General features: G+C 45.2%; 1 protein-coding gene across 1 annotated transcript in view; it reads right to left on the reverse strand.

The window, feature by feature from the left end:
- Arhgap31 (Rho GTPase activating protein 31) overlaps window positions 1-15,541 on the reverse strand; it is a 109,586-nt gene that overhangs the window by 36,332 nt on the left and 57,713 nt on the right. Inside the window, 1 exon segment of the mRNA XM_038346261.1 lies at window positions 1,440-1,542. Coding sequence (XP_038202189.1) covers window positions 1,440-1,542 — 103 coding nt within the window.

Raw genomic sequence — 15,541 nt, forward strand, 5'->3', positions numbered from 1 at the left:
GTAGAGGCTGGGAGTGAAGCTCAGTGGGAGCCCTTGACTTGCAGACTCAAGGCCCCTGCTGATCCCTAGCAAGAAAGAAAAATTGCTGTCAATAAAAGTCTAAGTCATGGCACCCTCTTGCCATGTGTGGTGACAGACACCTTTAGTCCTAGCTCTTGTGAGAGAGAGGCAGGTGAGTCCCTGTGAGTTTAAGGCCAGCCTAAGTCTACAAATTCTGTCTCGTAACAAAACAAGGCAAAATCTTAACAACAACAATAACAAAAAGCATACTTGCAAATTAAATTGCATGACACAGATCTGTGAAAGCACAATAGGGGCTGGGGTACCGCACAGCAGTAGAGCATTTGGCTGGCATGTCCATAGGTTTCAATCCAGCAGCACAAAATTAAAAAAAAAACCATACGTGTAATAAACCAATTTATTTTAGCATCTGTAAAAGTGTTTTATTCTTTCTATAATTTAATTATAAGTGATATTGGAGATGAAAGCCCAAAGAGAAGGGGGAAATACAAAACCTAAATTATATAATATACAATCTGCATAATGTATCACAATTTGCATATTGACTTTGCAATAGGAGTGTTCTACAGAAGTAGGAGGATTTCCCTGAGTTCCAGCCTGGGCTACAGACTAAGATCCTGTCTCAAAAATAATTTAAAAAATATATATTTATATTAAACAAATATGCAATAAATATATTTTTAAAACCACTAACTATTCTTTTGGTATTATAAACAATGAGAAAAATAATGTCTATTAAATTAATCACAAAAATATGTATTTCAATATATTTTATATTTCTATATATAGTATATACATATATATATTTAACTTAAAGGCTCTTATGGATCATCCATTTAAAAAATTACTGGTGTATGAGGGAGGTGGAGGACACACTTGCTATTGGTTGTGTATGTAGTCTCTCTTTCTACTCATGTAGGCTCCAGGGATCGAACTCAGATCACAGGACTTGCCTGGCAAGCATCTTTACTTGTGGAGCCTTATCACTGGCCCCAAGTAACTTCAGAACATCAGCACTGATTAGAGACATGTACAATTACTTCTCATTTCACAACCACCTGAAATATCGAGTGTATCCAAAGAAAATCTCCCCTAAGGGCCTAAGAGTTCTGAGTATGGTGTGAGGGGCCCAATCTAACTGGGCTTTAGAGAAAACAGGTTTCCTAACTTGTCATTTAGATCATGGGAGGCAAATCCAATCCACCAGAGAAGCACAAACCCTACGCAAGACAAAGGAAAAGGTGCTTTCATTGGAAAGAGTTTCACCAGGCTGGGAGCCCCCTGATTAGTGTTAGAACTGCCAGGCAGCCGTGCCTCACGGAGGCCATCTTTCGTTTCCTGGGACTCCCAACAAGTGCCCGCAGGGACCTAACAAAGGCAGGCTCACTGGGGAAGTCTGGGCTCTTCTGTCGGCTTACCTTAGCCGCTGGATGTTTGAGGTGACGCCCGAAAGACGGTAGATTCCATCCACAATGCCGTGAGTCTCTATAAATTCGGCACAGCTCTTCAGCACATATGGAACTGTGGATGAGAAGAGAAGAACAACCGATATTAGACATAAATCTGTCCTGTAGGGATTTCCCCTTCACCATCCAGGTAAGTTCAAAGAGAAACAGGATGGGGTTCAGGATAGTTACAAGGGGGGACAATTGCTCCTCAGAGGCTTAGTAAAGTTTCAAATTCTCATGTGTTTGAGGTCCAGTGGGTGTGGTGGTGCACATCTGTAATCTGAACATTGGGGAGTTCAGGTTCATCTTCAGTTGCACAGTAAATTTGAGGATAGCCTGTTTCATACAAACATGCAATCAAATAAAACACCCCCCCCATCTTCATATGTCTTAAGAATGTTTTTTTCCTTCCTGTGAGTAACTGATGCATGCCCTCCTTTGAAAGTCCTTTCTTCTAGTCGTTTATTTAAATGGGTCATCTATAAAAGGGTCTGCTATGGCCTCTTGTATTTTCATCCGCCCCGCCCCCAGTTTCAGAGCCCCCTAGTGGTAGGGAATAGCTGCGCGGGTTCTCTCCCAGGTTGTCGTTGAAGGGCCATAGTCAAGAGTGGCAGAATGACACATGTCTTTGAGATGCACAGTAAGTTATTTCTACTTGGGTCCCTTGAACAGTCTGCCTGAGGTCCCCTTGTGAGGGTGTGGTGAATGGTGACTTGGTGTGGGATAGCCCAAGTCTCAGACTAAAGTGTATTATGGTTGCTGGATGCCTAAGGGTGACTGACATAGGTCCTCCAAGAACTAAGGACTGGTTAGTGCTGTGCCACTACTCCCAACACACACCCAATCCTTTCTTGGATTGGACTAATGCCATTTCATTCTTGTTTATTGCACAAGCTTCCTCCTAAACGCAAGTTCATACTGGACTAGATCTTTCTCATTTTGAGATAGGGCATTGATAGCTAGGCCAGGTTTGCCTTGAACTCACCAAGCTTCCCAAGTATTGGGCTTAGGCAACCACCACCACATCTGGCTTAGATCGAACCTTTGTCTAGGTATTACTAGTGATTCAAATCCAGCACTCTACCTAGACACAAGGTATTGGTTTCAATAGTCTCATTATTACTACGGGGTGCTGGAAGATCTAACCCAGCGCTGCTTGGATACAAGGCATGAACTCTGTCACTACGCCACAACCTCACCCACCAAGTTCTCCATGACAACGTCTTTGAAGCATTTCCTTTCCCTTGCTGCTTTCAAATAATTGTTAGTTAGGCCCTTACTTAAGTCCATCATTCTTAAAAATATCCTGCCCATCCCTACAGGCAAACACATACCAGGGCCTCTCCCTTATTTTGTCCATGGATTATCCTGCAAGATGGGAATTGGAGAGAAGCTTCCAGTTAACCCAGGTACAAAGAGGTCAGGGAGTGGATTTGGGGTTGGAAATATCAGAGGCCAGAGACCGCAGAGGTGGATCCACTTCCTATGAGTGAGTTGAGGGCGGGGTGGGGTGTGAGAGCAAGCCAGACTCCCAGATCCTTCTCCCATCTCTGAGCAGAAAAGGTACAGTTGGATCTGCTTTATTACACAGGAACTTTGCTAAGTCTGTGTGTCTTACTTTAAAGAGAGAAACACAAAAAAGCCAGTGCTAACACACACACACACACACACACACACACATACACACACACAGAGAGAGAATGAAATTTGTCATATAAGCAATAACTGACTCTTGCAACACCACTCAAAGCTCTTCTGTAACGTGTCACATGTGGAGTATGGCTGAGAATTCAGAGATGCCAAGCTGCCTTTGTGGCCTGGGACTACATGATGAAGTCATCAGTGACATTACCCTCATGGTAGGACTGAAATTATCCATTTATCCCAGATCCTGGACATCAGACATACTCTGGAATGACAGCTGTTATTTCTGGTTTGTGGCTTATGTAAGAAATGCCTTTCTAGTTTGCATTCTCTTGGTGACAACAGAGCTTAGCTCCTCCCTTCCCAATGAACTGTCAAAATTCATCTCTACTCTCTGGAATGACAGCTGGTCTTATTTGAGAGTAATTGTGCTTCTGTGTGGTCTCTGTGCCCTTAGGTGACTCTGTGGGGGGCACACATGCATTGCATACTTTATTATTTATTTATTCATTTATTTTTAAGTATGTAGTCCAGGCTGATCTCCAACTCATGATCTTCTTGCCTTCACCTCCTTCAGCAAATCCTACCAGCATGCACCACCCCAATGGTGCATATGGCATCACATACTTTAGAGATAGGGAAATATACAGGAAGAGTTCACAGCTCTATGGGAGAGAGAGGGACTATTATAACTCCTCCCCGAAAGGGGTCACATCCCCAGTCCCAAACTTAGCTGTCCTGGATTCCCATCTTGAACCAGGTGGGAAGGTGCAGGTCTCTCTTACTTTCAGCAGTGGGAAAGGAGTCTCTTCATCTCCCGACTTAGGCAGCCAAGTGTGTCCCCTAGCCACCAGAGCTGAAAAGCCACTGGCCCAGCTTAGTGCTTGTGAAATGCAGATGTACATACACACCACGGGGACCTTGTCAACCTTCATATTCCAGTTCAGTAAGAAACTGGTGGAGAGAGTGTCAAGGAATTTACTTTTTGAACAAATTCTGAGGTGACACTGTGCTGCCCTGCCAATCGGCAATGACACTTGGGGCAGTGAGGGCTTAAAGGGGGATGGTACTGGGGGATGGGGTTGCTGAGGCCACTAAGATGGAGAGATGGCTTAGCAAGCACTGTAACTTACTCCTTTTCCAGAGGACCTGGGTTTGGTTCCCAGCACCCACACTGAGTGGCTCACAACTACCTACAGTTACAACTCCAGTTCCAGGGGATCTGACACTCTCTTTTGGCTTTTGTGGGCATCCTCACAAACATGGCATGCACACACACACACACACACACACACACACACACACACACCAAAACACTTCAACAAGAGTTTAGTCTCCAAGTATCAGGATTCCTTGCTGCTTCCAGAGTCCAGCTACATCAAGGACAGTTTAGGATTCTCCTCAGGGTGGAATGCTGATAGAAGTGAGCCCAGTGACTGCAGATGGCTAGAAAGCCTCCCTTGTCAACACGGGGAGGAGTGACTGTGGAGGCCGGAGTCACAGAGTTTGGTCTGTGGGCTCTCTCTGGGTCTCTCCCACACGGGTCCACACGGTTGCTGGCTAGGATAGGACGGTATCATCTCTGAATTGTTTCACGGGCACTTTTCTCCAACTCCCTTCTCTGGTTTGCTTTTGTTTTCCCTGGATCAGCAATCTTGAATGTTAACTTCTAATCAGCACAGAAGTTTTCCTCACATGGCTTCTGGCAGAAGAGAAAGCCTGTCACCTGCCCTATTTACATAGCCCCATAGGGTCCCTTGTCACCTTGCCTCTAGGCAGGCACAGGAAAACACACATTTGCCCTGATGCACCCTGACTCCTCCAAGCGTTTAGAGCAGAAAGGGTCACAGCTTTCCATGTCCCTCCAGAAGCCGTGACTCTGTGAACAGCCTCAGTTTCCTGGTGGCTAGGGTCTGGGGTAGATGGGAGCAGGCAGACTTCTCTTTGGTCACTGTGGGGACGTGTGAATGAAGTCACATTCTTTCGGACCACAGTAAATTGCCTTTGTTAGGGGCACAGGTGTGCTCGCTCCTTCCCTGTTCTTACTTCTTATTGGTCAGACATCATCCTTCTCTGGGTTCTGTATTCCTGACCTTCACGTAAAGTGTGGTGAATTACACCTCAATAAAACTATATATATACAGACACACACACATATACACACACGAACATAACTCAGCATAGCAACAAGTGACAAGCCCAGGGTTATATCTGAAAGACTTGAGGATGGGTGACAGAAGCCATTCCATTCAAGTTCATCTGGCATGATTCCATATATATAAACTCCAGGAAATAGGGGATAGAGAGATGTCATAGCAGTTAACAGCATTTACCACTGTTGCTGAGGGCCTGGGTTCAATTCCCACCATCCTCATGACAATTTACCACCATCCATAACTCCAGTTCCAGAACATCCAACACTCTCTCCTGGCTTCTATGGGCACCAGGTATGCACACGGAACACACACACACACACACACACACACACACACAAATCACTCACACACATAAAATTGAATAAATCTTAAAAAAAAACTGCAGGGAGTGCAAATAAGCTTGCAGAAGGAAAATGGAGGGGCGGAGCCTAGGCAGGCAGGACAGGCTAAGGGGCGGCTGGACTGTTTGAGACCATAGGAAGGTTCCCGGTGCCTCAGGTTAGTGAAGACTAAGGAAGCCTGAAAGGCAATGGAGCAGGAGGGAGACCAGGGGAAGAAATCCTTTGACATCATTGTGAGTGGGAGGGGATGGCTGAGCAACTGAGGCCTCCTTGTGCCATTTCCAAGTGATGCAGACAAGGTTTGCCATGCTCCACCACTTTGTCCATCACCCAGAATTCCCTTAGAGTTTCCTCCCCAGAATCCCAGAGCCGTAGTCACAGTGGCCCCGTTTCTATCTCCATCCGCCCCCCCCCCCCGCCGCTCTCCCACAAGTCCCATCTTCCCCTAAGCCTCACGCACTGTCTCTGTCCCATCAGCTCCGCTCTCCCACAGGTCCATCTTCCCCTAAGCCTCACGCACTGTCTCTGTCCCATCAGTCCCCGCTCTCCCACAGGTCCATCTTCCCCTAAGCCTGACGCACTGTCTCTGTCCCATCAGCCCCCGCTCTCCCACAGGTCTGACGCACAGTCTCTGTCCCATCAGCCCCCGCTCTCCCACAGGTCCCGTTTTCCCCTAAGCCTGATGCACTGTCTCTGTCCCCTCCTTTCCTCTGTGAGGCTCCTGATGCAGATCCCTGTCCCAGTCACTCTGATTCTCATTTTGGTGTCTCCTCTCTTCCTCCTAGCCTAAGGTGGAAAATTAAAGATGTGTAAATTTGTGGTATTTGGTTAATAGAATAAAGTATATTTTCTGCTTTTTTTTTTTTAAAAAATAAACTACTTCCTACTTTTATAAGGAAAAATTTAAAAATATGCGGTTTTAGTCTGGCCTTAGAGGGAAAAAAAATTCTTTAAAAAACTTTTTTTTGGAGTGGTCTATACCTGTAATCCCAGAACTTGGGAGGTGGAGGCAGGAGGATCAGAAGTTCAATGTCATCTTCAGCTACAGAAGGATTATGAGGCCAGCCTGGGCATCACTGAGATTGGAGCAGAGAGATAGCTCAGCAGGTAGCAGGGATTGCTGCTAAGGTTCACAGTCTGAGCTACCATATGGTAGAAGGAGAGAACTCCGGAAAATTGTCCTCTGAGCGCGACCCTACCTGTTGTGGGTGCACATAGGTGCCACCGCCCACAAATATATGAAAAGAGCAAAACTCAAGCAGGGTAAGAAGAGACAAACCTGAGGTTATAGCTTAAAGACACAAGGATAGGAGACAGAAGCCAGTTGAGTTCATATGGCACGATTCCATACATAAAAAGTTCCAAGAAATAGGGGCTTGAGGGCCCCCAACGGAGGAGGCTTCTGATCATTCCACAGCCTTTAACACTTATTGTTGTCTCTTTTCCTTATGTTCATCCTCCTGGGGACACACTGATATTTACTGTGGTTTTGATTTCCATTTTTTTCCAATGACTGATAAACAATAAGATAAATAAATGTGAAAAATTTAAGCTATAACTCAAATGACATAAAACTCATCTTTTAAAGTGCCCGATGCAGTGGGTTCTTTGAAAGTACATTTACAACTTAAGGGACCATCACACATCTTATTGTAGAGCATTTCATTCACTATCCCCCCCCCCCCCGCCCCTGCGCAAAAAAAAAAAAAAAACCCACCAAACTGATTATTACTTCCTTCCCATTCTTCTCCCTGGAGCCCTCGGCCAGCTTTCTATTTCCACGGGTTTCCCTGTTGCAGACATTCTACAGAAACGGAATCTCACAAGGTGTAGTCTCCCGCTGAGCCCTTTCCGCACCTAGCATAGCAGCCTCAAGACCGGTTCACACCGCAGCATGTGTTGGCCCTTTGTTCCTTTCCGTGGTTGATATTATTCTAACCAAATTCCTCATTTTGCTTATCCATTCACCACTTGGTGGAAAATTCATCTGTTTCCACTCTTTGGTCAATGTGAACAAAGAAGATTCCTCCATGTACATATTTTTTATGTACATGAAATATGAGAGATTTTTTTATTCTTTTGGCTATTATCTAGGAATGGAAGGGTAACACTACACTTCACTCTTGGGGAACTGCCAAGCTGTTCTTCCAAACAACTCCCACTGGACAATCTAGGAGGATTCCAGTCACTCCACACCCTTGTCAACACTTGTTATTGTCTGTCGTTCCTTACGGCCATCCTCCTGGGATGCACTGGCATTTACTGTGGTTTTCATTTGCATTTTGCTGATGACTAATGATGCTTAGTGTCTTTTTCTGGGGTGATTGGCCATTTGTGTATCTTCTCTGGAGACTCTTTAACTCTACTTTTAGTTGAGTTGCTTGTCTTTTTGTGCAGTTATAATAGTTCTTGAAATACTCAGGATGGGAGATTATCATCACATCTGCTTTTGGCAAATGTTTTCTTCTAAGTGATGGGCTGTCTTTATACTTAATTTTTTTTTTAAATTTCAAATTTTTGAAATAATAATTACATCATTGTCCTCTTCCCTTTCCTCTTTCCATAACCAGCCCCCACCCCATTCCTTTCTTGGCTCTTTTTCAAATTCATGGGCTCTTTTTTTCATTTATATGATGTTACATGCATATATGTATATACATACATATTCCTAAATATAACCTGTTCGGTCTGTATGGTGGTACTCCCACATATGTGTTCAGGGCTGACCATTTGGTTTTGGATAGCCAACTGGTGTGTTCTTCCCCAGAGAAGGCTATTTCCCCCTCTCTCAGCACTCCTTAGTTGCTTCTAGTTCCCTGGGTAGGGTTGAAGCCTCCTGGTCTTCCCTTCCTTCACTTTGGCAGGCCTGTTGGTGTTGTCCTTGTCCAACTCCTTTCTCGGCAGTCACGCATATGGGTATAGCTTCTACCATTACAGGGAACTACAGTATCACTGCAAACTCCCCGGTCCTCTGGCTCTTGGAAACTTTAACCTCTCTCATCCACAACGTTCCCTGAGCTTTAGGTGTGGGAGTATGCTGTAGATGTATCTCTCGGGACTGGCCTCCACAGCTCTGCAGTTTGATTGGTTGAGACTTTCTGTAGCGGTCAGTCTGTTGCAGAGACGTTTCCTTGATGAGGGGGCGAAACTACACTTATCGGTGGGTGTAATGATAAATGTTTACAGTGTGGTCAGGGGGGTTGCTGGTTTAGGAAAGTGGTGGTTGTAGGATCTCTCCCAAGATCCATGATTTCATGAGCACCGAGTAGCTTTTAAAAATTTTGAAAAGTTTTTAAAAATTGATTTATTTCATTTTAAAATTAATGTCTTTCCAAGCATAGTGGTACGTGCCTTTAATCCCAGCAATGGGAAGGCTGAGGCAGGCAGACCTGTGTGTTCAAGGCCAGCCTGGTTTATGTAAAGAATTCCAGGACAGTCAGAGTTACACAGTGAGGGTGTGTCTTAAAAAATAAGCAAGTAGAAACTGGGTGGTGGTGGCGCACGCCTTTAATCCCAGTACTTGGGAGGCAGAGGCAGGTGAATCTCTGTGAGTTTGAGGCCAGCCTGAACTACAAGACCTAGTTCTAGGACAGGCTCCAAAGCTACAGAGAAACCCTGTGTTGAAAACACACACACACACACACTAAAAAAAGCAAAAACCAAAACCAAACAAAAAATAGAGAGATAAATAGATAAAATTAATGCCTTAAGCTAGCAAACAAAACCACCTTTAATTATATAAAATTTTAAAACTCAAGTTGTCATTGGCAACACTTGCACTTATTTATGGTTTTCTTTGAAGCAGAGAGGTTTTAAATTCGGATAAAATTTAAATTTTCAATTTATCTATTTTTTTCTTTTGCTGTTTGCGGTTTTGGTATCAGGAAGAAACTTATCTCTGATATGTTGTCTATATGCTTTGGTCCTTTGCTGTCGCATGCACAGGAAACGAAGCTGTCAACAATGCAAGTTGCTGACTGTCACAGATCAGGGCACACAAATGCAGAGGCCAGTTGTCCTTTGGGGTCTAAGTCGTTCTTCCATTCCAGGAATTCTGGAACCTGCCTTAGGAAGCTGTTAGAAGCCATACACATTCAGCTCATCAAGAATTAGAGTATGAACTGGGCATGGAGACTCAGGCTTTTTGTCTGGTACTCTGGAGGCTGAGGCAGGGGAACAGCCATGAGTTCGAGATCCAGGTCAGGTTCTAGCTTCTTTGAAACAGCTGCTTCCTCAATGCAGTCTGCACCCCCATGTGCTGGTGCTGGGTTTTACAGAGGGCACATCCCTGCTTTGGCCTACTGCCTCTTCTCCATGGGGGCTCCTCTACCTGCCTAGCTTCGCTCTGATGCCTTCTTAAGACAGAGCTTCCTACATGAGTTTATATCTCTAGTGCCTTCTGACTTGACAGCACTCCCTAGAACTGTCTTAGCTCAGTTCAACTTCAAATATACTTATATATTATGTACAACTTTTTAATACACACATGCACACATAAATGATTTTTCAGTTCTTGTATTGGCAGAGATTTGATAAGTTTTCTTATAAACTATGTTGGCAAACATTTGGAAAAAGTAGCTTTGCCCGTCATGGCAAATAAAAGAAAAGAAAAAAAAAAAAAAGAAAAGGAAAAAAATCACTAACATAAAAAAGAACATTCAGATTGTAAATATTATATATTTAATAAAAAGACTACCAAAATTTTCATTTTCCTATTGGTGACTGAATTTATGACTTTCTTTTATATCCTTCCCTATATATTAACTCATATGCAAGTGAATACATGCTTTTTCTTTCATTCTATAAAGTAAACAGATGCTAGTTAGCATATTGTTACATTCATCTAATAAAACAAAAGAAGGATATAAAAGAAAGTCGTAAATTCAGCACCAATAGGAAAAGGAACGGGGAAGTATATTCCTCCAGAATACATCACCTTTAAATTATTTCTTAAATACGAAAAAAGTCTACTGTCCAGGGGCAAGGTCCTGTCTATCTCTTTGCTGCCCCATTCCTAACTGTGCTCCGCTGAGATGCGGGACCTCCAGGGACGGAGACATGTCGCATGTCAGGCACTACTTTTAGGTGGCCTTTCATTTGCTTGTTTTGTCGTATTTTCTATTCTACAAGCAGAGTCAGCCCAGCAAGCAGATGAAGCTCCTCTCCCTTTTGAAACAAGAAAGTTGATTTAAGAGAGGTTGAACGAGTTGCCCCACACCGCGGAGCTACTCAGTGCTGAGCTGGGCTCCAACCCCAGCTCTGTCTGATGCCACAGGCCATGCCTTTTCTATGACATCACTGGGGAGCCCTGAAGACCAGAGGAAACCCCAGGCCTACCGAGATTCCCTTCAGGACAGGGCCTGTTAGTTCTGCTGCCTGGGGAGGACAGAAGAGTGGTCCTTTATCCTCGGTTGCCAAAGTGACAAGAATTCCACCGCCACAGGCCGACCTAGGTGTTAAACATCTCTCCTCAATAACACCACTTAAAGTGTCTTTGAAAAGGTTACAAAAGAATACAAGTGGCTTTTAAAAAATGAGAACTACTTCCAGAACTGGGTGTGGTGGTACACCCCTGTAATTCAGCTGGGGAGAGGAGGTCAAGGGCAGACTGGAATATGAGAAACAGTATCTGTCAACTAACAACAACAAAACCCAACCAACCAATCGACCAAAGAAAAACATACCTCGTTTATATATTAAGTGGGGGTGGTGGGCTGTTGGGACATGACACGGAGACACTATCAGAATGTGAACAGTGATTGCTAGATACTAGATCTGTATCTAGAATCTAGATGGTGGAGAATAAATGCCTCGCTTTTCTGAGTTTTCTGAAGCAGCAGTGCTTTCTCAACCTGGGGTTCCGAAGAGCAAGATGAATTAAAAGAAGTTGGAGGGGTTCCCGAGATCAGTGAGGCAATGCAATGTTTGCGGAAGTCCTTTCCCGTGATCCCATGAGGCGATTGCCCTCATTAAGCAGAAGTGTTTGCCTAACCTGCTGGCAAGGCCTCCAAGGGCTGGCTCTGCTTAGCTCAGGCTCCCAGGAAAGACTCCAGTCATGAGCCTGTCCCTAGAGCTAAGGGACCAGGGGGCTCACTAGGTCCTCCCCTCTTTACCTGCCAGGTCTCAGATGCTAAGTCAAGCCACATGGGCCTTGATACTGTGACTCTTTTTCATCCATTGCTGTGCCTTGTGCAGTCCCAACAACCACCTTATGAGGGTGGTATTCACCCTGTTATACAAATGAGGCATCTTAGAGGCATTGAGCAACATGGCCCATGGGAAAACATCCAGCAAAACCCATTAAGGGCTTTAGACAGGCACAAAACATTGTAACCGGTGTTTTTATTTTTATTTTGTTTTATTAGTATTTATAAAGACTGCACACAGTGGTGGGGTACAGGCGGGAATTTCGGATTTTGGCCAATTACAGGAAATAATGTGCAATTCGCAGTACTCCAGCTGTGTGAGAGGGACCGCGTTAGAGAGTGCTGAACCTGGGTCTTCGCACTCAGGGTTTACTGTGTTGTGAGACAAATGGGTAAAGGTGTGCGTGTGGGGAGACCCCGTCAGAGCCACGCAATGGAATTCTAACCCGGGGCAGGAGTGATTTGAAGTGAGGGGATATGCACTATTTGTCTGATGAGTGCTTGGTCAGTCGGCCCATACCAAGCGCTTGGTGCATGGTGAGCAGAGAACGGCATAAACAAGGTAGAACCAGAGAAATAATGCGGCGCATCCCAGGAATGCTGCCTAGACCAGTCTGGTGGAAGGGTGCAGGTTAATGGGGGAATTTGGAAACGAGGGCCAGGGAAGGTTGCAATAATAGGCTTCCTCTTTGCGCGCATGCCCCGTGGCTTCTCCAGAGTCAGTTTCCATCCCGGCGGCTCCCTGGCTAGATCTGCAGCTGCCTTTCCCGGAAGACTCTGAGAGGACCGGACGGACACAGGGTGCCTCTGGGTGTACGCATTGGGGTGTGGGTGGGTGTACGCATGGTGCTGAGCAGAAAGTGTGGCGGGGATGAGGCTGCAAGGTTTACCCTGCTTGGGGCCTTGAGCTGGCCTAGTTCACCTTGCACACGGCCATTCAGGACTGCTGTCTGTTTGCTGACAGTGGAGGCTGCTAGACTGTGTTTAATTTGAAAAGATTATTTCTTTTTTTAAGCGTCCTTCCCACTATCTGCCCGAGAATAAGGCTTTGTTCTTAAGGGATGCGTACAGAAGGCTGCCCTTCTATCAGGCCAGGGGAGGCTCACAGGACAGAGAGCTGTCAACCCCCAGCACATTCCCAAGCCCAATTTGTGAGTAAGGACAGATCATTTAAAATGCATAACACTCCAGCTTCTCTGCTTAAGGACATAATCATCCTGTATTTGCAGGGACCAAGGATATAGCTCACAAGGCCTGGTGGCTCATGCCTGAAATCCCAACACTTGGGAGATAGAGGCAAGAGGTTATCCTTGTTTACATGTCAAGTTCAAAGCTAGCCTGGGAGACCACCCCATCTGTCTGTCTGTCTGTCTATCTATATCTATCTATCTATCTATCTATCTATCTATCTATCTATCTATCCATCCATCCATCTATCCATCTATCATCTATCTATGTTTGCTGGACAGGTAGCTTTTGTCTGTCTGTCTGTCTGTCTGTCTGTCTGTCTGTCTGTCTCTATCTATCTATCTATCTATCTATCTCTCTCTCTATCTATCTATCTATCTATCTATCTATCTATCTATCTATCTGTCTATTATCTATCTATCTATCTATCTATCTATCTATCTATCATCTATCTATCTATGTTTGCTGGACAGGTAGCTTTATGGCTACCAGCTTCTCTGAGAACCTGTGGGTGGAACCCCCTCCCTGGCCGTGGACAAAGAAGAGGGTCATTCATACCTACAGACAAAACGTCTCAGGAAGCGGAGGACTATAAACTCAGAAGGTCAGCAGAGGCAAACAAGAAAATAAACCTGTTTCTCAAAATGATGCTTCAGACATCAGTCACCTTATATTGGAGGGCAACGAAACCTGTTTCTCCCTTGGTTATGTGTCCAGGCCACTGTTAATTGTGTGTTCCTAGGGCAGTCGGGGGCAGGTATGACCAAATGTTCTTGGAACCACAAGCTTTGCTATTATTTTATTTAATTCTCATAACCCTGAGGAGGAGGTATTCTTATTTCTTATAAAACAAGAAAACTCGTGTGTGTGTGTGTGTGTGTGTGTGTGCGCGCGCATGTGTGTGTGCGTGTGTGCACGCGGACGCATGCACACAGGGACATTTTCCAAGTCATGAGGGCTTAGGTGAGGAAGTAAGAAGCCTGGCCTCTTCCTGCTCCACAGGAATCAGATTTAGAGCTTTGAGGATAGCAGTTCACCCCTTCTTTGACATGTGACAAGAACCACTCAGGATAGCAACATGAGCCAGCAGAGGTCCTGAGGCATCAGCTACTCGACTCTCAGACTTTTCTCTCTGCTGGGAGCCAGTTCTGGATGGAATGAGGGCCAATGTTCCCTTCTGAACTAACGTCCCAAAGTCTGTCAGCTTCCTGGATGAAGCTGGGAGGAGAGGCTTGGTAAGAATCTAGAGTCCCGTCCACCTGCTGATGTTTGGGTCCTTGCTCATGGTGGTTTACATCCAGGTCTTCCTGGACAAAGAAGGGCAGTTATTCTTGTTTGTTAGTTGTGTTTTTGTTTCTTGTTTGTATTCTTCATGACTCTCCAACTCACCCCACCCATATGAACGGAAATTTCTATTAAATAAAACATAAACTTTGGCCTTGGCAGGTTTAAATGCATCTGCTTCAGTGTGGCTGGACTCCCACTAACCCCAATGCTATATTTACTCTGCCAAAGTCGGAGTCCTCCAGGGACTTAACTGTAACGTAGCTCTTAGTTCACCTAAGGGCCTGCCCTCTGCTGATGTCACCGTCCCTTTCTTATGCTTATTGTGCCCTCTGGTTTCCTGGGTGGTGCAGCTTCCTAATGGTTTCCAGACCCGTGGCACTGCGGGCTTCTGCCAGGTCAGTAGCTTTCCTGACATCAGTTTGGTCACTGGGAGATGGGGAGAAGTCAGAGAATGTGACTTCATCTTCGTGAGCAGGCTAAGACCCTGTGAAGAGCTGCCAGGTAACAGCCCAGCAGCTCCTCAGTGCCCCACCCCCACCCCAGCATCTCTTCATTTCCTGCCTAATATTCCTGAGCCACAGGCAACCATTGTTTCCAGAACAGCTCTGATTGGAAGCCTTGGTACTGAGGCCTCCCAGTGCTTCCTGTTGTTACAAGACTTCTTTTTCCTGCTGAAAACAAGGGCACCTTCCTGCAGCCCGTAACCCTTTTCAGGCAACTCATGTTGTGCCACACGCTTGTCCAGTGATGCGAAACACGTGGTGCTCAGTACACTTATTCCATTTAATGTGTTTTAAAATTTATTATTCGAGGCCGAGCAGTCGACTCCACCAACCCTGGTGACCTAAGTTCCATCCCCAGGCTGCAAACTGTTGAAGAAAAGAACCAACCGACTACCGCCAGTTGTCCTTTGACCTCCAAACCCTCCAAGCCCCAAGTATTATAAATAAAATGCATTTGCAAACTTTTAAATTATTACTGTGCAAGAACGGCAAGTAATCACTAGAAAGAAACTACAAGTGGACGTAAGAAAAAAGTCAACCAAATCTCATCTTCTGCGACAGCAATGAAATCTCCTCACGTGTTTGTGACTCAAGAAATGTGTCTACAGCCACAGTTTACCTCCGGACTTGGGCCTTGCCTCAGGGACATTCCCAAGAGTCTAAATGAGGCAGGGAGATATCTGTCCTGAACCAGCGTCCTGAGCGAACAGCCAGCCTTCTGGAGGTTCTCCATTATCAGTGTACCAAAGCGTCTCCTCCTCAGAGCTGACAGAAAATGCACACTTAGGAAGCCTCCCTTGAAAGATC

This window comes from Arvicola amphibius, chromosome 10, assembly GCF_903992535.2.
Source record: "Arvicola amphibius chromosome 10, mArvAmp1.2, whole genome shotgun sequence".
NCBI lineage: Eukaryota > Metazoa > Chordata > Mammalia > Rodentia > Cricetidae > Arvicola > Arvicola amphibius.